The sequence below is a fragment of the Lampris incognitus genome, chromosome 5 (assembly GCF_029633865.1).
Source record: "Lampris incognitus isolate fLamInc1 chromosome 5, fLamInc1.hap2, whole genome shotgun sequence".
Classification (NCBI taxonomy): Eukaryota; Metazoa; Chordata; class Actinopteri; order Lampriformes; family Lampridae; genus Lampris; species Lampris incognitus.
The window spans coordinates 11,105,952-11,128,828 of record NC_079215.1 but is presented as its reverse complement, the minus strand read 5'-3'; the positions used below and the strand labels follow the sequence as shown (position 1 = coordinate 11,128,828).

Sequence of the window (22,877 nt, the reverse complement as noted above, 5' to 3'; positions counted from 1 at the left end):
TCTCTCTCTCTCTCATGTATAATGTTTTAAACGGCACCAATTTGCTATTGGGTTTCCATTTCCCAGATAATCAAATAATTTTATATATATATACACACACACACATACACACACACACACATATAGTCTTATGTTTTCAGTCATTGGGCAGCAGGCGAGGAGACACCCCAGACAGGCTGCCAGTCCATCACAGGGCCTTAGCAGAATGCCGTTGTTTTGCATCACAAACGTAAAACTGGGAAAAAAAAGAAACGCAACTAGTCCATCACCATTTTAGCGTTGAGCTGTTGTACAAGTTTCCTCGAGAGCAGGATTCCTCCTAATGTAGGCACAGCGTTAGTCAAGAACTCTGACCCTCACATTTCAATTTCAGGTTGGTTCATTCAGAGCAATTATTGTGACATTATTGAGTATGAAAACGGCATAAGTTTTGCCCTTACCAAAGAGGCCTATTCCTCATTCATGAGTACATTTTAAAAGCCCACCTCCGCTTGGCAGTCATCCTAAGTATTTCAGATCAAGACCTGTGGCAGCTCATTCACACGTACCACTCTCTCAAGTGCCAGCCATATATTCACTTACGATATAGTGCTTTAGCTTTTGCTATAGCGTAGGTTATGTAAATACATTCAAAAATATGAAAGATAACAGTGTTTATTTCTTGATAGGATGTAGATAACAACTGCAAGTCGCAAAACACAATTGTAGCATAAAACAGTTTCAAATTGCCCTACATATACAGGGTTTTGTCCTGCAGTTTGTAAATGACTAGTTGGAGTCTTCAGTCAGGTACAGTGAGGCAGAGAGATTTGGCTTTGTGGGGCAGCAGCACACTGCACTTAAACCTCCTCTGTGCAAAGGAAGCACTGTGCAAGCTGACTGATTCTGAAGGGAAGCATGTCTTATGATGTGTCTTCACCAAACAGTTCCTAATGAATAAGAATAAAATGCATCTAAGAATAAAGTATTTTCAAAGGGCGTCCGGGTAGCGTAGCGGTCTACTCCGTTGCCTACCAACACAGGGGTCGCTGGTTCGAATCCCCGTGTTACCTCCGGCTTGGTCGGGCATCCCTACAGACACAGTTGGCCGTGTCTGCAGGTAGGGAGCAGGGTGTGGGTATGTGTTCTGGTCGGTTGGGGCGCCTGTCCGAGGGGGGGAGGGGGACTGGGGGGAATAGCCTGATCCTCCCACGCGCTACGTCCTCCTGGCGAAACTCCTCACTGTCAGGTGAAAAGAAGCGGCTGGCGACTCCACATGTATCTGAGGATGCATGTGGTAGTCTGCAGCCCTCCCCAGATCACCAGAGGGGGTGGGAGAGTGACCGGGACAGCTCAGAAAATAGGGTTAATTGGCCAAGTACAATTGGGGAGAAAGGGGGGGGGGTATTTTCAGAGGCTGCCAGTTATTCCCCCTCAGGTTGTGCTTTCCATTGAAGGCATCCTCTATCTTGGCCTAGAATCCTAGTTGGCGTGAATGAAATCAGTGATCTCATATTGTTCGCCAGCATATGTCCTGTTATGGATCTCCTCTGAAGGAAATGGTTTGGCTAAATTAAGCTAAGGCAATACACAATCCTTAGCAGAGTATTTCAGAATTGCCTCCGTGGATAGTAGACCACTAACTCAATTCTCTTGCCTGTTTTCGCTTAATCTGATTTGTCAACTTGTCCGTTGTTATGGAAATGGGGCTGTTGGATGCATGTGCTTTGACTTTTCTGGGTTATGTTTCTGGCTGTGTGCATTTTTTGTCAACATGCGTTGTATATTTGTGTGTGTGTGTATGTATATCGGTGTGCATGTGCATGTGTACTGCTGCTTATGGTTATGCCGTGGTTGCCTGGCTGGCTGTGCTTTCCCAGATAGTGGAGGATGCGTTCGCAAATGCGCTGCCTTGTCACTCACACTGTCCCCCATGAAGAGGGTCCAGAGCTCACCCAACCTGCCCACAGGTACTAACACCCACACACATACCGGTCATAAACACGGGCATCCAAAGGCAAAGGGGTTGACGCACAATCTAACCAAACACCCAAAATTGTTGGCCAAGTTATTGGTCAAAAACTCAGGTAGGACTTCGCCGCTGTCACAATTAATCATGTTTTGGGTTTATGATCTGGATTTGGCTAAAGCACATTTTGGTCCGTTGTGTATTTTTTCTGTCTTTGTATGTTCTCCTGTACTCTGACTTCCCCAATTTGTTCATTCCTCCCTGTAAGTCTTCCTTTCTTTTGGTGTGAGTCATTTGTCACCCTCTTGGATTCTGTTTCTATATCGCTGCTCCTCCTGCTGTCCACTATTATTCTCTTCGCCGTTGACTCCCTTCCTTGTCTCAGATACCGAGCTTTGCCCTGATTGATCGGGCAGGGTCCGGCTCCGGTGACATAGCTGTCAGTTGGCTCTTTGCAGAAATGTGTTCAGATGTGCGGTTTGGCGGTGACTAATTGCCACTCTTCTAATATAAAGCCATGATACCCGTGACTGGTACCGATTCGGCTTTGACAGCCTAAAGCCCTACTTGCATGGGACTAGTATTACCTGGGGACCTCGTGTGATTTAGAAATTAACACCCCCACCCCCAAGTCTGTGTTTCGTGCTTACTGACAGTATCCCCTGGATATGATTGAAAATGTCAAGGCTCCGCGTACCATCCGCTCCCTGTACGTTAATTTTCTCCGCTGCCACATCTTGGTTGGTGTTCCTTACCGCATGCTGCCATGCATGTCATCCATCTCATCATCTTTTGAGATTTCGCCCCTCTGATGGATTTTTTTGGGAGGGGATTTTTTCACCCTTTTCCTCCCCAATTGTATCCGGCCAATTACCCCACTCTTCCGAGCCGTCCTGGTCGTTGCTTCACCCCCTCCGCCGATCCGGAGAAGGGCTGCAGACTACCACATGCCTCCTCCGATACATGTGGAGTCGCCAGCCGCTTCTTTTCACCTGACAGTGAGGAGTTTCGCCAGGGGGACGTAGCGCGTGGGAGGATCACGCTATTCCCCCCAGTCCCCTCCTCCCCCCGAACAGGCGCCCCGACCAACTGGAGGAGGCGCTAGTGCAGCGACCAGGACACATACCCCCATCCGACTTCCCACCCGCAGACACGGCCAATGGTGTCTGCAGGGACGCCCGACCAAGCCAGAGGTAACACGGGGATTCAAACTGGCGATCCCCCGTGTTGGTAGGCGACAGAATAGACTGCCATGCTACCCGGATGCCTCTTCTGGTGGATTTGAGCTTGCTTTTTCTGCGAATGAGTCTCCATGCAGTGTAGCGAGGTGAGCGTCCTGAATTTGCACCCAAAATGCTGTCAGAACTTTCATTTATAATTTCCACTGCAGCCTCCATGATTCTCTAAAGAGGCAGAAAATACGACTAAATTACTGAGATGCTGATTTGCAAGGGACCAACATCATCAGATGACCTCTGCATTTGGCGGAATATGGTAGGTAACTTGCGCTCGGATTTTTACTTCACAAATTACAGATACGGCCAATTCGCGCGGGATCAAGGTCACAGACGACCTCTGCAATTACTACAAATTACTAGAGGACCCCTAGGTAATACTAACCCCACCCGAATAGGGCTTTAGACAAGTTTCTTGCTACATGTCCGCATTATTAGATATTCTACTGATTTGGCCAGTTGGGAAAGTCGGTGTCAGGAGGAGTATACGGTGGAAGTACCACGCGAGCACCCTTCATTTTTACTTACTCGGTTAAGTGTAATGAATAAAGACCCATTGAGGTGAAAACGTGGTAGGTCTTTTGATATTGTCGATGACTCTCTTTTGAAAAAAAAGTACTTATTTCTTGAATTCTTCTACAAAGATCACTCTCAGTGATCCAGCACTAGACGCCACTGGATGTGGACACTGTGCTCTTTTGCAGGTATGCTCGTGATACACAATATGCTCAAGGGATGGGTATATTTTTCTATGGATAATTACATGTTTTACTGAAAACACTCTGGCACAGATTTTGGGGGGGGGTTGATGCAGAATAAATTTTTTCGAAATTAATGATTCGTTGCATGTGACTTGACCCCCTTTTAAATGTAAATTAGTAGATAATGTTGTGGTTGCAGACATCTGATGGAATGTAAAATGAGGACTATGTAATGCCCCGCGGCGATATAGCGGCGGTTCAGAATCGGCGATGTGAACTCTGTGTCCTCCCAAACGTCTGCAGAGAACAGAAATAAAAACTCCCAAGTCCCAGCTCATGAAATTGTCAGCAGCGCTGCAGCCACATTTAATCTTTGTTTTGAAATTCTCATCCTTTCAAATACTTTCATATTATCTATATTATATTATTATTGATGGACTTCTTTTTTTTTTTGGAGAACTATTTTACTAACCGGGAGTCATTTGGTGTCTTCCTCTCCAGTGTGTAAGCTGAGGGCAGAGCCAAGCGTTTCAGACTGTAGTAGTAAAACACCTGCTGCGGCAAATCCTTCTCTTTTCCCTCTGCATCTGGCTGTGTAAATGCAAATTAAAACATCAATCTGTGAAATAAGAAAGGATGTCAAGATTAAATTCATCAGTTGTACGTACTAATGGGACTTGTCACTGATACCATAATCATATAGTGCAGCTGCTCAGCCTCCCAGGCGTCCCAGTCTGCTTCTCCAGTTCCCCCAGTAATCCCTCGTAATAGCACTTTAATCCCTGTTCTGAGCTCCGTGTTGAGTGGCTATAGGGCTAACATTGAACGTGTGCTAGTAGCGTTTATATTTTGCTGGTCTTGCAAGTTAGGCAGCTGTGTCTATATTTGCAGGTTTTTATGCCTTTACAGGCATGATCCTCTTTTATACACTTTTGTTTATGTTTACTTCCATCATTATACCTAACAAGTAGCTCTAGTCACTATACTGAGAGCTTTCATTTTACAGGGCTTCCTATCATAAGTTATTCTTTGTTTTTTGGTTTTTTAAGGCAATATTTGGCAAATTAGACAATACGGGCGGCATGGTGGCACAGTGGTTAGCGCTGTCCCCTCACAGCAAGAAGGTCCTGGGTTCGAATCCTGGGGTTGTCCAACCTTGGGGGGGGGGGGTCATCCCAGGTCGTCCTCTGTGTGGAGTTTGCATGTTCTCCTCCGTGTCTGCGGCGGGTTTTCTCCGGGTGCTCCGGTTTCCCCCGCCATCAAAAAAAAAAAAAAGACATGCATGTTGGGGTTAATACGCCTGTCTGTGCCCCTGACTGAGGCATGGCAAGACCAACTGGAGTTGGTCCCCGGGCGCTGCATGGCGGCTGCCCACTGCTCCTAGCTACACAGCTCGGATGGGTTAATTGCAGTGCACAACTTCCCTACGGGGATCAATAAAGTATCTCACAATCAAAAAAATACTGTAGATGGAGTCATCTTCACATCTTCATAAACCATATAACTATGATTTCTGTATTACAGTGAATCATCTTGGGTAAATATAAAAACTGATCAGGGTTTATTTTGTTTGTCTTCCCCCTCTCTGTATGTTCTTCTATGCATATTGTTCCACCTCATGTTCCACCTGTGTATTCTTTATCTACTACTACTACTACTACTACTACTTTCAGCTGCTCCCGTTAGGGGTCGCCACAGCGGATCATCTGTTTCCATTTCTTCCTGTCCTCTGCATCTTCCTCTGTCACACCAGCCACTTGCATGTCTTCCCTCCATGTAGTCCATGTATTTTTTATACTATACTTTAATCCAAGCAATATTGTACAACCACATCCAAATCAAAAGTAAATACTGATCTTGGCATTTGCTGTAGGGTCTGATGTGGTATGGCTTTTCTTCTAATTGTCACCTCCTCTTCTGCTCTGTGCCCTAGGGAGTGAATCTCACTCATCGGATTCAGGTATACATTTACTTATCAATAAATGGATATGACCATATATCGTTTTTCACTTTGTCTAGTTCGTTATCTGGAGACTCCAGATGTCAGAAATGTCAGTGTGAGTTTAGCTTTAGAATCCGTAACAAAGAGCCCAAACTTCAATCACCTCTGCCTAACTGGAATTACTCCCACTATATGCTGATGACAGTGTTGTGTTGACTCTGTGTGTGCAGATGCATGGCGGTCGCACAGTGTAACAGATGGCCTGAGGAACGGAGATGTCAGCAGCTCTTCTCTAGCCGCCAAGGGTTTCCGCAGTGTCAGACCCAACCTACAGGACAAAAAATCTCCCTTACAGGTAATTTCTCTCCCTCTCTCTCTCTCTCCCTCCCTCTCTCTCTCGCTCTCTCTCTCTCGCTCCATTCACACAATACAGTTTCACAACTTTGCTTATTATCATTGTTTTTGTTTGCATCTCGTAAACATATAGATCCTGTGTTACATTCCACTGTTTACATGTGGTGTTTGCTTTTAATTGAAGAATGTTTTTGCTTCAGCTGTGCCGACATCTTGTTTGCCTTCATCTGTTCCCAAGCCTCAGTCTTTCTGCAAGCTGATCCGTTAAGTTTTTTCAGCAAATATTTGGAAGCTGATCAAAAAGATTCTCTTCTCTCAAGACTTGTCCATGTGTGTGTGTGTGTGTGTGTGTGTGTGTGTGTGTGTGTGTGTGTGTCTGTCTGTCTGTCTGTCTGTCTGTCTGTATCTGTTTATAAGCAAAATTGAAATCAACAGACTATTAAGAATGCATGTTAAACTATGTCTTTGGAACTGTTTGACGATTATTACTTTGTGTTTTACCAATATATACACTTCTTTTGTTGTTGTTTGAACGTCTTTTGGCTGTCACATCCCAATTGGTCAGCTAGGCTTTCAATCAGGTGCCACTTCCACCTCCCAGGAGAGAAAGTTTCCACTCTACGCCATCTGGCACTAACCCACCCCCCTACAGCTCTCTTGGCACTCTGTCTGATGCGTTGAGGCCTGACTCCTTGGTAATATCCCAGAATGAGAAGGCCGTTTTGAAGGAGTCCTATACAATCAGTAGTACATCTTCTTATTCCTATTCAGAGTCTGGCACAGACCCCTCCACCACTGTTCCTCCACCCACGCATGAGACCCCACAGGTGTATCAGTCTTCTGTGCCAAACAATATTAGCAACTGTAGTACCACCACCACCACTAATACTCGAATCCAGGAACGTAAAGTGTCATCCCTCAAGCTGACCCCGGTCACCATCCCTGACCCTCCTGCTCACCTCCTCCCTAAACTGAAGCCTCCTCCTAAGAGTCAGACCCCAGCTTCTCCTGCACCCCCATCCCCGCCCCCTCGAAGGGATTCCACCATCTTACAGGCCCAGATGCAGACCGCCTCGTTCTCAGTCCACCTGGAGCCCAAGACCCCCAGACCTCCGGAGCCCCAGCCCTTAGACCCCACAGTGGCGTTCATGTTCTCTCCTCAGGCCCAAGTTCAAACTCCACCAGGTCCTACGCCAGTTTCAGCCTCTGTGGAGATGAATGATGCTGCGCCTGCAGTCCCACCCAGACCTTCCCCTGCAGAACTGTTGGTATATAGCTGACCACATAATGAGGCTCAACACAAAGCTGCGATTATGTGCACTCCCACAGCACCCATCGTGCTGTGGGTTTTGTCTAGATGCTGCCATCCAAAACTAACTGTGTGTGACCTTGTATCTGTGAAAGCCTCGTTGTGTGTCCAGTATTAGTGTTGGCTCATTTGTGTTTTAGGCAGTCTGCAGGATTTGAACTAACAGCCTCCTCCATTCACAGAGTGAACGACAGCGCTTGCGTAAAGTCATGTCACAGCTGAGTGACAGTTCGGTGTGGTTACACAGCGGCGTGTCCCTGCCTGCCTGCCTCACCTACTCTTCCTGTTTTGGCCACATGGCTGTTCAGCAATGTCACTAAGCACTTTCCATCTCTCCTTTACTTTTTTCAACAAACCTCCTGTCCTTCCCAAACCAGTGGCCTCCGTCCACAGACCCTGCGGCACGGCACTCCCCCTACCACTCCCACAGCTCAGAATCACTCCACTACCTGTCAAGCCTAATGCCTAAAGCCCTGACGCCCACCCCGTATGTCCCCGGAGGAGCTGGTGGTATGGCAGGTGTGGCCAGCGGGCTGAGCCCTACCGCGGCTAGCAGTGTGTGTGTCGGTGTCAGCGTGTCGCCCTCTGCTTCCCCCGTGACGGTGTCGGCTCTCAGCCACTACTCCACCTCCACGGTCGGCCTGCTGGAGGAGCTGCAGATCTGTAGCCTCGACTCACCCGGCGCCTCTCCCACACCCTCCCCCACCCTCAGCCACGTCTCCGCCTACACAGCCACCGCTGGCCCCGACGACGTGCTAACAACAGTTGTGGCCTTCGCTGCCACAGCTGCCACCATCACTAACGTAATTATACCAGCAAGTCACTGACGTTACCGCATGCCACTATCACAACCGTATTGTTCCCTTTCCACCCCGGGCTCCGAGGCGGGAACCAGACTTCTGAAATATGTGTTCTTACTGTGGATTTTTACCCCCCCCCACACACTAACCCAGCTTCAACCAACTTGCAAAATACCGGCCTTGAATTCATGTTGTTGTGTTTCCGTATGTTAGTGTCGCTCAACTCGCAAGTCCTCTCAGTGTGTGTGCCTTATATGTGTGTCTATGACAAAGTTTTCACCTTCCTCTTACCCAGCCTACCATCTCCTACATAAAAAAATTTGTTTTTCATGGATCCAACTGGATGATTTGCCTGTATGTTGTCATGAAGCCGAATGGGAGCGCGTTCCTCGGAAGAGCCTTCCATTGTGATTCTGTCCCGTCAGCTCCTGTCAATAATCAGATTGTGTTGAATTTGTAACGTAGTGTATGTGAATCTGCAAGAGGTGTCTTTTCTGTTGACTGTCAGTGTTTTGCCCTCTTCCTCTGCTAATCTCCAGTGCTTCAGTGTGTGCCCCCCCCACCCCCAGCTGCCCAATATTCTGACAGTATACTCTCTCTTCAGATTCAGCATGGCTTTCTCACGAATAACATCCAACCTCTGATTTGTCTGCGTCCGTTCCTGTCCATGTGTCCATTCTTTAGACCCGGTCCCTCTAACCTAGCTGAGGTTTTACATTTCGTAACAGAATACGTATCAACTGTCTCCCGCAAAACTGACCAGTTTCACTGAAGAGTAGAAATTTTCACCCAGTTGAAGTTTTCCTACCACAACGTCCACCCTGTTATTCATGCAAACACAACTACATAATTTCTGCAACTTTTGATTGTGCGTAGTAGGTCTGGTTTATTTATTTATTTATTTTTCTTTTGTCTGTTTCTGGCTTGCTGGTCCTCCCAGGGCCAGGTCCTTTCTCAGGCTATGAATGGAGGTACAGGACACCCCCAGAGGCCCATGTCGCCCCCAGCCTATCCTCCTCCTCCCACATCTCTCAACACCAGCCTTCATAGGCAGAGCAGGAGTTCAGGTGAGCCACCAGTCTCTCTCTCTCCCCCCCCCCCATTTTTTTTTCTTCAAAGGGAACTATAACCTTTTATAAAAAAATATATTTGAAATTGAGCTATCCACTTATGTCACATGAATACATGTAAAGGCCTCCAAGTGGAGTTTTTGGCAGGATCATGTATTTTATCCACTTAAGACGACGTTGTGAATCAAGTTTTGCAAAACTAAAAATTATTCTATATGTATTCCAGAATCCAACCACCACTCCTCCCCCCACCACAGAAAAAAAGATTAAATTAAAAAGAGGATGCTATTCTTTTTAACTTCTGCAAACAATAGATAAAAGCTAGATGTAGTAACTTGGTCTGGACCCTGACTTGTGACTTAAAATTTTCACTATTCTTGTTGCTACAAAAAAAAAATCATGGGAAAAGGTGGCATACCGATTTTGGATCTAAATTCAGGAACACTTTCTTTGTCATTTCATCTCATGCACCTGCGCACGTGAAATGAAACGAAATGCCGTTTCCCCCAGCCCACAGCAGTACAACACAACGACAAAAACACATCCAAAAACTACAGGAACACACACAACCAAACCAACACATACAAAAACAATCACTGTCCAAGGGAACAAACGCCAGTCAGGACGACCGCCGGGCCAGCCCAGCCCACCCTGCTTCTGCGTCCTGTCAGACAGCCTCCTCCTTGGGTGCAGCTCCAGGTAGGGGCAGCGGTCCCCGGGCCCACCGGACGAAGCAGACCAAGCTCTCCCAGCCGACCCAGCGCCAGCTCCCCCAGCCGGACACCCTCGACACACCTTCCCGCACTCCCCACGACGACATCAAAAACACCAGTGAGGCCGCCACCAGACCGGCCCCGGTGCCATCGGAACTGCTGGTCCGCATGGGCCAGCCCAGCCCGCCCTGCTCTCCCAGCCGATCCAGCACCAACTCTCCCGGCCATCAAACGAAGGCAAAATGCAGACGTGGGCAAAGACACTGCATGGACAGTACTGGGTGAGGCTGCCGCAAATGTGAATTCGCGCTGCCACCTTCCGACACCGGCACTGGGTGAGGCCGCTGCAAACGCAAATTTACGCAGCCATCTTCCCATGCCGGAAGCAGAAAAATTGAGCTTGCCTTTAAATGTTCTAACCACTCAATATCAAGGTCGCATACGTCTCTTGAGCGTGGAAAATGGACCTTCGTCTGAGTGAACAGAAGTCACTTGTCTGGCATTGAAATGATTTACTCGTACCTTATTTTCTTCACATCCTCTTCTGGGCTGAAGAGGGAGTGGGTCATTAGTGCACCCATCTTGTAAAGGAATGGCAGTCGGGTGCGAGGCGAGGTTCACAGCACATGTTTTATGTACACCTAGTTACGGCAAACCACACCAATCAATCTGATATCGACTGACTATTTTTCACAATTGCTGCAAATCAGAGTGGGAGATGACGCTTAAACCTGCTTCACTTAAATCTTTTAAGTGTGACCTACAAGAGGGCCTTTATTCATTATATCCAACGAGGCGTGGTGGCGGGTCCAGTGCTGGTAGCGCTCAGCCAAACTGCACACTGTGTGAGTGTGGGCGTATGTGCATTTCTGTTTAAAACTGCTAAAAGGAGTTTTCGTTCTGATGCCCCTATACTGACCGGCATATGCAAATGACATCATCGGAGAGAAAATTAGAGGTTGCTATATGATGATGCCGTGTTGGAGTTGAATCACTAAACCTCAAGTCTCGAGTCCCCAGTGTTCAATTCCAAGTCCCCAAAGAAGAGTCCAAGTCAAGTCCCCATCACCTGAGTCCGAGTCATCAAGGTTGAGTCTGAGTCTGAGTCGAGTTCCAAGATGGGTTCCAGTGCTCCACTCTGGCACCGTAAAAAAGCTGACACACAAGTAAAAAAGATCTCCATTAAACAAAAATGACACAGCTGTCACCATTTCAAAGGGAGTTTATTTACTTTGTGACACAAATGCACTAGCAAGCCTGTGTACACACACCAGTGTTGTAGTCGAGTCACTAAACCTCGAGTCCGAGTCGAGTCTCAGGTCCCCAGTGTTCGAGTCCAAGTCTGAGTCATCAGTGCTCAAGTCCAAATCGAGTCACAAGTCCTGAAAATCTGGACTCGAGTCCTGGACTCGAGTACTACAACACTGATATGATGATTCCAAATACTCGTCTCCGGGTCAGATTCCCTGCAAAATCTGATGAAACGATGGGATCCACAGTCACAGTTGGAGAGACAAAAACTCAACACCTGTTTTTCCAAAACACCACTACGCCTCTCACTCTTCTCTCCGAAACAAATGCACAAAGTACGAGAGGGTGGATGTGGGTCTTTTGTGACAAGAGGCAACACTAATGTGAAATGAAGTCGTTCTTCCGCGAAACACAACCACCCTTATTTCTTTTCTTTTTTTTTAACTACTTTATTAATCCCCGTGGGGCAATTCTTTCTCTGCATTTAACCCATCCTAGCTGTGTAGCTAGGAGCAGTGGGCAGCCGCCATGCAGCGCCCGGGGACCAACTCCAGTTGGTCTTGCCATGCCTCGGTCAAGGGCGCAGACGGGAGTATTAACCCTAACATGCATGTCTTTTTGATGGTGGGGGAAACCGGAGCACCCGGAGAAAACCCACCACAGACACGGGGAGAACATGCAAACTCCACACAGAATGGACCTGGGATGACCCTCAAGGTTGGACATCCCCGAGGTTTGAACCCAGGACCTTTTTGTTGTGAGGCGACAGCGCTAACCACTGGGCCACCGTGCCGCCCTTGTCCGAAGGGGCGTGCAAAGTCAACAAAACCTCAGAAGTCCCCGCAGCAGTTTTAAATGTGTCATATGTTAGAACCACTGAGACCAATATCCCTGTCACCCCCCCCCCTCCCTTCACTTTCTCTGTCTGTCACAGAGGGCAGCGAGTCAGTCACCAGGGAGTCTGTGGTGTCCGGCCACACCAGCGTCAGTAGCACAGTGCCCATCGCCCGCTTCTCAGAGGAAGAGAAGAGGGTGTCCGTCATCAAAGCCCCTCACTACGAGGGGATCGGCCCCGTGGACGAGTCTGGCATCCCCATCGCCATTCGCACGGTGAGTCCTGAAATAAGCGAGGTTAAACACCGGCTTGGTAGGAAGTCGATGCAGAGTTAAGGTGTTTTGTGGCGTTTTGTGGCCAGCCTCTACAGGAATGTGGCGTGTCCTTTGGCCCTGGTCACTCCCATTTCTGTTGTCTGTTGTGTGAGCAGGCCCGTGAAAGGGGGATTCTTTTCAGCTGTCAGCAGCTTTAGACCCCACGTTAAATGGCCCTTTTCTCTCTTTCACTCCCTTCACCTTACTCTTTCTTCTGCTTTCTCTCACTCTCACCCTGTTTGACTCTTTTTTTTTTTTTTGCTGCTCTCTCCCTCCCTTCCCTTTTCGTGCAAGTTGTAATTAAGCGTTCGTTTAAGGCCCTTGTTATGTACTGCACTGCAAGGTAGTCTATGACTTGATATTGTGCGTGTCTGTGTAACTCACTTCTCCGTGTACGAGTCCCTCGCTCTCGTAACCACGGCAGACAATGCCAAGGGAGCGAATGAAAAAGTAATAAAAACAGAGAGAGGGATAGATACGAAGAAAGAGAGAGACGCATCAAGACAGGCAATAAAAGCTGGGAGAGAGGGTGAAGGGACAAGATGGCAGAACAGCAGGAAAGAGAAAAAAACAGATGCACACTGGTGTGAGCAGACAAACATTTTTGCGGCCCTTCTGGTTGGTAACCATGGTGAGGGAAGGGGTAATTGGCTTTTCTGTTGGCCGGGCCTGTGTCATCTGGGACGGCCTGGTCGTATCACGTTCCCTCAGGCCGCAAACTTGCACCTCTCCGTCCAGAGTGCAGGAAATGCGTGATGTTATGGAATGGCCAATACGTGAACACTGTCTGTGATCTCATTTTTGATTTAACACACACACACACACACACAAAGCAGGCACAAAGGTCAACTCATGTCGGAACACAAAGATGTGTAAGGTAGGGCGGGCGTCCGGGTAGCGTGATGGTCTATTCTGTTGCCTACCAACACGGGGATCGCCGGTTCGAATCCCCATGTTACCTCCAGCCTGGTCGGGCGTCCCTACAGACACAATTGGCTGTGTCTGCAAGTGGGAAGTCGAATGTGGGTGTGTGTCCTGGTCGCTGCACTAGCGCCTCCTCTGGTCGATCAAGGTGCCTGTTGGTGGGGGGGGAACTGGGGTGAATAGCGTGATCCTCTTAGCTCTGCGTCCCCCTGGTGAAACTCCTCACTGTCAGGTGAAAAGAAGCGGCTGGCGACTCCACGTGTATCGGAGGAGGCATGTGGTAGTCTGCAGCCCTCCTCGGATCGGCAGAGGGGGTTGAGCAGCAACCGGGACGGCTCGGAAGAGTGGGGTAATTGGCCGGATATAAGGTGTGATTGTTCTATAAAGCTGCCATGACTTTACCTTTAATATCTGGTGGGTCATCAGTGACTGTATGGCTGAATCGAGAGTGTGTTCATTTCTGCACAGTCATGTGGTGAGAAGTGATCCTGTTCTCAAAATCGGATCTCACTCCAGTCGTTGACCTCAGCAACCCTTCTTGTGCTGGAACGTTGATTTATGTGTTTGTTTCTCTCTCCGCAGACAGTGGACCGGCCGAAGGACTGGTACAAGACTATGTTCAAGCAGATCCATATGGTTCACAAAGCTGGTGAGATTGGGATCCTAACAGCTTTTATAATCTTGTGCTCAAACCTCATGAAGTTACTTAGCTATGCATTTAAAGTGTGTGTGTGCGCACGCCAGTATGTGTGTGTAAGTATATGCACTGTCTCTGTGCATGCAGGCAGGCCAAAGAGTATTTGTGCCAGACCTCATTAAATGAGATAGAAAGGGAGGAAGTGGGGTGAGGGGTTGGAAGAAGCGTCTAATGGACACGGAGATGCACAAGGAGCTCTGCAGTCTGTTTGTGTGGGCTTCATCAAATCACATAGGCCGTACAAAGCTTGTTTTTGTTGAACTGATGTTTTTTTCCACAGCGGAACAAACAGCACCGCACATAAACAAATGTGCAGGCGTGCACACGCACACACACACCATTTCATAATATTATGCATATTTTTAAGATGTGCAAGCTGGTGATTATTGGTGCATCTCATTATTCTTCATTGCACTCCTCACTCTTTATATATTCACACAGTCCCAGTGGGTTTTCCAGTGTTTTCCTGAGATGGGAAGAATTTTTTTGCTTATTTTGGGGTACCAGGAACTAACAAAGGACTTTATTCAGCGTTATGTTGTGTACTCATTCTTTGTTCCTCCCCTCTATAGATGACGACTATGCTGACACATACAATGCAACATATGCTGTCATAAACAATGGTGAGATTGAGTTGTGTATGCAGGCGTACTTGCCTCACTCAGTTGTGTCTCATATAATAAGACATGATTTACAACCTCTTTGTCTCATCCTGTCTGTCGTTGTCTCATTATCTAGCTCGCCGTCTCTCTTCTCTTCCACCTGTAACAGATGCCCATGTCCTTTCATCTAATCTCACCATGGTCCACCCTGCCCCGCGGACACACACATACCGGCCCCTAGCCAAGAGCCCCTCAGACAACGGAGGGCCCCCGGGCCCCCGGGAGCCTTCGCCATCCCCCGTGCCTCCTCCACCCCCACCTATGCCCTCCCTCCTCCAACTGAGGACCCGTGATTGTGACCGTGAGAGAGACTCACCAGACATGTAAGAGGGACTTGGTCTTACGTCAGAGGGTGATGATGCGAGGGCTGCCCACACCCTGGGCATGACACTGTATTGGCTGCATGCTCAGCGTGTTAATGCCCAAGGCTCAGCGTTTTCGGTTTTTATTTTTCAAAGCCATCCAGCATGCCGAATTTCGCCACAAGAGGACACTATTACATAACCTCACACGAACAGGAACAACTTTTGGATCCGTGGAAACATAAAATCCGTGTGAAAATCAGTTTAAACCGATCTGTTCCTTTTAAAAAAAATCTGGGTGTTTTTCGGTGAAAATCTGTAAAAACTGAAAACGCTGAGCCTTGTTAATGCCTTATCTCACTCATTTTGCATGCCTATTTTTCTACAATAGAAATGTACATCTCCCTCTCCTCAGTAACATCCACCTCATTGATTGGTCTGTTATATTCAAGTTACTCTTCCATACAATTTGAATTATATACTTTGTACACAATATGCTGTAAAATTTAAGATTCATCACATAACTTTCTTTGCACCAGGAATGAATGGGGTCCACCTGACAGGAAGGTGGACACACGAAAGTACCGCGCAGAGCCCAAGAGTATTTTTGAGTATGAGCCAGGGAAGTCCTCTATTTTGGAGCATGAGAGACCAGTGAGTATCTTAAAGACTTTGGTATTACACACTGAACTATGACATTTTAACATAAAAAATCCATTGAAAAGCCCATTACCCATAATCACATCCCTGGTCCACCTCCTGCATATTGCAAACCTAGCTCAGAAAAATCTGAGCTCGGCTCATTTTGTTTAATGCATTGTGTTTACCGTCAGGGAGAACATACCAATGGGTGCTTTAAGCAGCATGTGAGGGCAGTCTTCGTTTCCTGTGATAGTAAGCTCTGTCCTCTAGCCATTTCTGGTAGTCCTGCATGTTAAGGTGCAGTATGAAAGTAGTTATATAATTCTGCTGCTCTGCTACACCTCACGGCTGAATATCCTAGAAGGTCCATTTCAAAGGTAGAAACTGACTTTAACTGTCAGTGAACTTATGTACACGTAACATAATTGTTTGTAAGGGTGCAACATTTCTGCGGACTCTTAATATTTTTTGCCGTTGCATAAGTTTTAGGAATTTACCCCACTGTCAAAATATTTTCATAATATGTGCTTGGATCACTTTTCAGGGGGCAGTACAGCAAATAAAACAATCAGGGTTTCCTCCAGTTGCACCAAATCTGCTTTTCTCTCTGTGGGCTGATGGAGAGAGAAGAGGAGCAGGAGATGTGCACAGGGAGGTCAGCGAGAAACAAACACAGGGCACCTGAAGTGGTGGAGGGAAATCATGAGGAGCACTGGGGTTATATAAGAGAGACGTAGCGGGGAACAGTTAGGTCCTGTGAAAGTTTAGGAAATGTTTAAAGGGTAGGTTGGCCCAGGTGAGCCATGTGTGAGTCACCTACTTGATGGTTGAAAAAGGCTGTGAGAAGGAAGAGAGATGGAGGGAATACCACTCAGCCTGATCCGGCTCGTCCACTCGCAGTGAGACTGACCAGTTTTCTGTGCTAAACAACCACTTAGCAAATGTCAAAGGATTTTTCTGTGTCTGGCTACTGCCTCTTTCCTGTCATCCACTTTGATAGGCAGCCAGCAATCATTTGCAATCAGCAATCACACTCCATTTATTGCACTCTTAAATGTCCAGGTGAAATCTAAAGTAGTTTGATTTATCAGCTGCAATGCACAGTGCACAAAAATAAAAATTAAAAATTAAAAAAGTTAGTTGTTCCTTGCCAAAGCTCTTATTCATGTGGTGTGTGCGTATGTGAAAATTTAAAGCCAGTCCTCAGCATGCCCTGCAGTCCCTTCTTAGCCTTCCTCGTAACAGAGTGACTCATCTTTTCTCCGAGCCATATCCTCCATAGAGAGTCAAATGCAGTGCTACAACCCCCACAAAGCACCCCCCCCCCCAACGATACGGGCAGTGTTTCGCCTAGCTTGCAAGCGACGTTTCCCTGAACACGAAACGTTAAAAAGACCACTCGGTGTCTGTAAAGCAGAGTGGCGAATCACTGCTGCATCTGCACAGAGGAAAAGCAGCAGTAAAGCCTATAAAACATGATTGAGATGCAAGACCCCCGGCTGGAGCGCAGGAGACACTGCACCATTCATCACACTGACGTCTGCTGGGGGGAAATAGAAAAGGTTGCTCTGGCTCATATTTTTTTTTCTTCATGCTGCTAAGATGAGCGGTTTTGTTTTAATTTTTTTACATACTGCAGGAATGAGTGATGATAAGATGACGATAGCTATGCGGTGGAAACTATGACTTTCAGAGCTTATATTTGTTTCTACATCCTAGTTAGCGCATTATATTCTGAATTTGTCCGACAACATGAGTGTTTTGTTCACTGTAATGGGAAAGCATAGAGCCTGGAAGAATAGGGTCTTACGATTAAATGGACGTCACGTGTGTACATATGACAACAACTTAGTGAGATGACCAATATGCTCACAGTCAGAGATAGACGGTATTTCCATTACACGTACTTGAAATATGTATTTGATTGCATTTATCAAGAATCAAGAACAATTTATTGTCATTTCTATCACATATTTGCGTACACAAAAGAAACATTTCGTTTCAGCCATCCCACAGCAGTGCAACACAAAAGATAAAAACATGTCCACATTTCCAAAAACACCACCGAAAACAAAGTAAACAAAAAAATCAAAAACACACAAACAGTTAACAACACAGTCCATTCCATGCAACACAGTCCAAAAATGTCACTGTCCAGGAGAACGAACGCCAGCCAGGGGTGACTGTCGGAACTGCCGGTCTGCACGGGCTAGCAGTTAGCGTAGCCTGCCCCGCTTCCGTGTCCTGTCAGACTGCTCTCGGTGCTTCCTCTTCCGGCGCTGCTCCAGGCAAGGCCCGTGGTCCTTGGGCCCACGGGACACGGCAGACCGCGCTCCCAGAGCCGATCCAACGCCAGCTCTCCCAGCCAGACACCTTCGACACACCTCCCCCGCGCTCCACACGACGACACAAACGCAGACGCAGACAAAACCACGGCACAGTCGACGCTAGGCGAGGCCGCCGCCAGACCGCCTCGGTGTTTCCTCTCGGGCACAGCAGACCGAGCTCTCTCAGGCGATCCAACACCAGCTCTCCCAGCCATCAAAAGATAAAAATACAAAGTCGGAAGATCAAAATAAAAACTTCACACGATGACTCAAATTTAGATGCAGACGTGGACAAAGACGCTGCGTAGTCGGTACTGGGTGGAGCCGCTGCAAACGTGAGTTCGCGCCACCATCTTCCCACCACACAGTCAAATTCAATTCAGACTCACAATGACTTGAGACTAACTCAAAGCATCACATAAAATAAATACAATAAAATATAAATGAATAACAAGTATCATTTTGTCTCTAATAACATGACACCCAATTATTATCAACACAATTGACTTTAAATCAAACCTACTTTAACACGATGAAACAAGTACGTATACATGCATAAGTACAGTCACTGAACGTAAATGTTGTCATTTGTATTTTTATGCTATGACAAACTCATAATGTTATTTGACACAAGATACATCGAAGGACTGTATTTTTGTGTTTGCAAAATGCCAAAATATTTCCTCTCGAATGAGAGAAATTAGTTAAACAAAAAAAAACCACACTGTTTTGACCGTGACAGCAGATTCACCTTAAACGGTTCTATCAGAAGAGCCATTATTTACATCTAATGTCAGTCAACTGATGTGACATTCAGACCAGGTCTAGATTTTTGATAACTCGTATTCATCAATCGAACATGTCATCATTTTAACATTACCAACCAACATTTTTATTGTTGGTAACATTACGAAGGGAATGCACATTTTTAGGCCAACAGACGATTCAAAACGCCCCTACCGATGTTGAAACCAGACCTACGCCCTTGCACCCATCCTTTGAGTTAAAATCACACCCCCTACCTATTTGGCTTGGTATGTATTCTTGAGCCCATCATTAACATGCAAGTTCTGATAATGCAGCAGCAATGCAGCACTGTTGGTTGGTGAATCCTAATTGGATAAATTGCATCTCTGCTGTCTGTGTAGGGTTTCCAATGGAAGCTTTGTAAATCTCCCTGTAAAGCATGCCTCATTATGAGACTAGATTGGGAATAATGTTCTGTCTCGGGACTGCAGCCTCTACTGCCCCCAGTGGTGCAAAGGTGGAGCTACGGCGCTCGTGGTCAGCTCATGCTGTTTGCATTACAGCCTTTGTCCCCGTGACACAGTGTGAAATTTTTCTATTCTGGTTCATTCTCTGCCCCTCTCCCCTGTGCATCCGTTACCCGCTCCTAACCATGAGGTCCATATCTCTCTGTTTTCCTCTTTCTCCGCTACCTTTCTTGTATCTCCTTTGCTTTCTATCTCTCTGTTGCTGTCGGGCTTTTCCTCCAGACCTACGATGACATAGATTTAGAGAATGAGCCTTGGTATAAATTCTTTTCCGAACTGGAGTTTGGGCGGCCGGTAAGTCAGGGCCTAGTAATCCCTCCCACCACAAACCTGCCATAGGCACCCCACCCGTGGCTTATTTTGTTGTCTGTACCATTAGACAGGGTGGGGCTAGTTGCTTGGGCATGAGGGACTGTTGGGTGCTGTGTTTCCCCACCTTTGTGACAGGTTGTGGGTCTGTCTCTGGGTTGTGTGATCTTGTGGCTAGTTGGCACTGAATGTTCAAACACTGCTCAAAAGAAAAAAAATAACCTGGAACTTTTTTTATTATTATTATTCTAGTTGATTCTTTAATAATTCTCTACCTGTAACCTAAAGATGTCTGGTTAAAGAGAAATGTTAAAATGCAGGTTATTTTGCAGTGTGCATGAAGTGTTTTTGGGGCTCAAGCTTGAAAGCCGGTGGAACTGCAGAGTGCCATCTACAATCATAGTACATAGTACTCATTAATTAATCAGTGATTGGTGTACTGCTCTTGTACTACACCTTCTGCAACTTCACAGTTTCACCACCTTCTCTGGCACATTATAGAAGTAGTTTTTTTTTGTTGCTAGTTTTTCCTAATTTTTGGTCCAACTGTCGATGATTGGCTGAGGTGCTAGAGTTTAAGAGAGTTTAAGGTTTAGTGCCCTCTATTGGACACTGGCAGCAGCAGTCCAACAGTCAATTAGTGTGGGTAGTATTGCCTCTAGCCACAGATCTTGAATCAATTCCCACCTATCCCACCTGATTGAACGCACACAAGTTTCTTTGAGGCCAACCCATCTCTGTCTGTGCCAGAGCACAACATCGAGAGATGACTTGCAGGGCTTATTTGAAACGTGATGGAAATGTGACATTCACACCTGGCATGACTTCCCGATTCTCTAGGATCATGCGAGACTGCGGAGTCACATTTCTGAATGCAGTGGTTTAAATGCTCCAACCATCCGAATAAGCCCGTAGAATGTAGTTAACTTCCCTTTAAAGCCAGGACAGTGCATTAAGTTTGTATTAAAGTCACATATCACAAGACAATTTCGAACCAGTTGCAGGTTAGCTGCAATTTGCACGTCATCTGCACAAGTAGACCAGAAATAACTCACAGGTTCAGTGTATTATGGACGTAATGCAGCACTGCAGCCTGTGCTTCACTGCTTATGGCTTGCTTGCTCTTTCACTCTGCATGTTGGTTTGTGTGTGTGTGTTAGTGTATGTATGGTACAGACTGTGACTCAGGGGTCAGTGGGTTTAATTTTAGTATAGGAATGGTTGAACATTTTAACAGTAGTTTTTATTGCCAAAACAAAGGTTAATGCAAGAATAGCTGGACAAAACGTATACATTACTTTGGAGCTTGTGTGGATATTATTAACTTGTGTGTGCACATGTGGGTTGTTGGGAAAAGTGTATCACTGTTTGTAGAGTCCATGCACATGTGTGCATCATACATGCAAAGTGTGTGTCCTTTGTGAACTACTCCATCTTTGGTTCCTCAGTTTCGCTAACTGGTGTCACTCTCTCCACATGTCCCCTTGTTTTTGGGTTTTTTTTCTCCCCATGACGTCACCACTGCTTCTCCTCCTCCACCTCATCTTCACTTTCCTCCTATTCCTCCTCTTCCTTACCTCCTCCCTGCTGCTGCTTGGGGCTCAAGCCTCCTAAAAAACGGCTGGATTATAATCCAGACATCTCGGCTCGCCAGCACATCGAGGTAATTAAATTCCTGAGTGTTCCAGTAGTGTTTCTAGTTTCAAACTGCTAATCCTACTGATATGATAACTGTACATGTTCTACTGAGCAGATGAAGGGATATATAACTGCTCTGAAAAGAGAAAAATGTAGCAGTCATGACATTGCCATGTGATCTCATCCCATCATGTCAGACATCTGCCACATGCTGTCTTTGCTCTGTGATGAAATTGTTTGGCGAAAATTGCTGAAACAAGGTTATTCCACTGAAATGTAATATATTAAAATGTGATGTGAATCGCTTCTAATTGTCCCGTCAGAGGGTAAATTGTGCAGAAAATGTTAACTTGCATATAAAATGTTTGCTAAATCTTGCTTTTGAAAATTATTCGATTTTTGTCTTATCCCAGATTTTACTTATCTTCCAATAAATTACCATTTGAATCAGTAAAGACAGGAGAAAGCCCAGTAAAAACAGGAGAAAGCCCAGTTAAAACCAGCAAAACAGGAGAAAGCCCAGCTAAAACCAGTAAAAATAGGAAGAAACCCAGTAAAAACAGGAAAAAGCCCAGTTAAAACCAGTAAAACAGGAGAAATCCCAGTTAAAACCAGTAAAACAAGAGAAAGCCCAGTAAAAACCAGTAAAATAGGAGAAAGCCCAGTAAAAACCAGTAAAACAGGAGAAAGCCCAGTAAAAACCAGTAAAAACAGGAGGAAGCCCAGTAAAAATCAGTAAAAACAGGAGGCAGCCTACAAAGGCGGGGTAAGGAGAACAAAGAGGTTAGCTTTGAGTTGGGTATTAATACTTTTGAGGGACCAGGGCTGTTGTAAAACATACCCAAGACCCTTTGTTGTTACCAAAAATACCCGTTCCAAAAAATCCACTCCAGGTTTTGTAGGGGAACATTTGGCCCATGTGCCTAATCTCCTTCGCACTCGCATCCTTTGCCAGTCCACCTTTGCTCTTCTCCTTTCAACGCTGCCCCTGAAGACGAGAGTAGAAGTTCCTTGTCGTATCGTGCGTCGGTAGGCCTCCACGTGGAACCATGGAGGATCCCTCACACCGTAAACAGGGGGAACGCTTTGAGGGTCGCACAGCAACGACGCGCGAGCTGAGCATTGTGGGCTGCTCTGCCTCAAGTCTTTGTTCCTGCGGCGCTCACTCTTCTTCTCTTTTGTTATCTGCCCTCTTTCAGACATCCCTGTGCATCACTCCTGCCGACAAGGCTCCGGAGAGGCCCGCGAGGTAAGCTCTTCTTTTATTGTCGTCTACCCCCACTTGCCCGCACACTCCCCCAAACCCACCCGCTCGCCTTATCCCTCAACAGCAGTGTGTCTTGCTTATAAACACCACTGCGTCTACATCTGTGCCGCCGTTTCTCCCCCTCCCTCGACTGCATGTAGCTTCAGCAGTCGCTGCATATGCTGTTTTCTAAGGGACGGCGCGTTTACCCGTGAGTTGCCGTAGTCGCTGCTGGCAGGTCGCTGTCCTTCCTCCCCCTCTCACTTGTGTGCCGAGTCTGAATAAATTAACCCAGCTGAACCTATTGATTCCATCCTTCCTTCCCCTCCTCCCGCTCCCTTTCACTAAATCCATGCTTACTCGTCTTCCTCGTTGAATGGAAAG

At 46.6% G+C, this 22,877-nt stretch overlaps 1 protein-coding gene across 1 annotated transcript in view; it reads left to right on the top strand.

Annotated features, from left to right (window-relative positions):
* The window catches only part of sorbs2a (sorbin and SH3 domain containing 2a), a 71,760-nt gene that overhangs the window by 32,774 nt on the left and 16,109 nt on the right, over positions 1 to 22,877 (top strand). Inside the window, exons 4-16 of the mRNA XM_056279502.1 lie at positions 1,860 to 1,949; positions 5,818 to 5,844; positions 6,057 to 6,181; positions 7,867 to 8,292; positions 9,230 to 9,356; positions 12,258 to 12,433; positions 13,979 to 14,045; positions 14,666 to 14,716; positions 14,865 to 15,078; positions 15,597 to 15,711; positions 19,523 to 19,594; positions 21,216 to 21,272; positions 22,447 to 22,496. Of these exons, the coding sequence (XP_056135477.1) occupies positions 1,860 to 1,949; positions 5,818 to 5,844; positions 6,057 to 6,181; positions 7,867 to 8,292; positions 9,230 to 9,356; positions 12,258 to 12,433; positions 13,979 to 14,045; positions 14,666 to 14,716; positions 14,865 to 15,078; positions 15,597 to 15,711; positions 19,523 to 19,594; positions 21,216 to 21,272; positions 22,447 to 22,496 (1,597 nt within the window). The remainder of the gene's footprint in view (positions 1 to 1,859; positions 1,950 to 5,817; positions 5,845 to 6,056; positions 6,182 to 7,866; positions 8,293 to 9,229; positions 9,357 to 12,257; positions 12,434 to 13,978; positions 14,046 to 14,665; positions 14,717 to 14,864; positions 15,079 to 15,596; positions 15,712 to 19,522; positions 19,595 to 21,215; positions 21,273 to 22,446; positions 22,497 to 22,877) is intronic.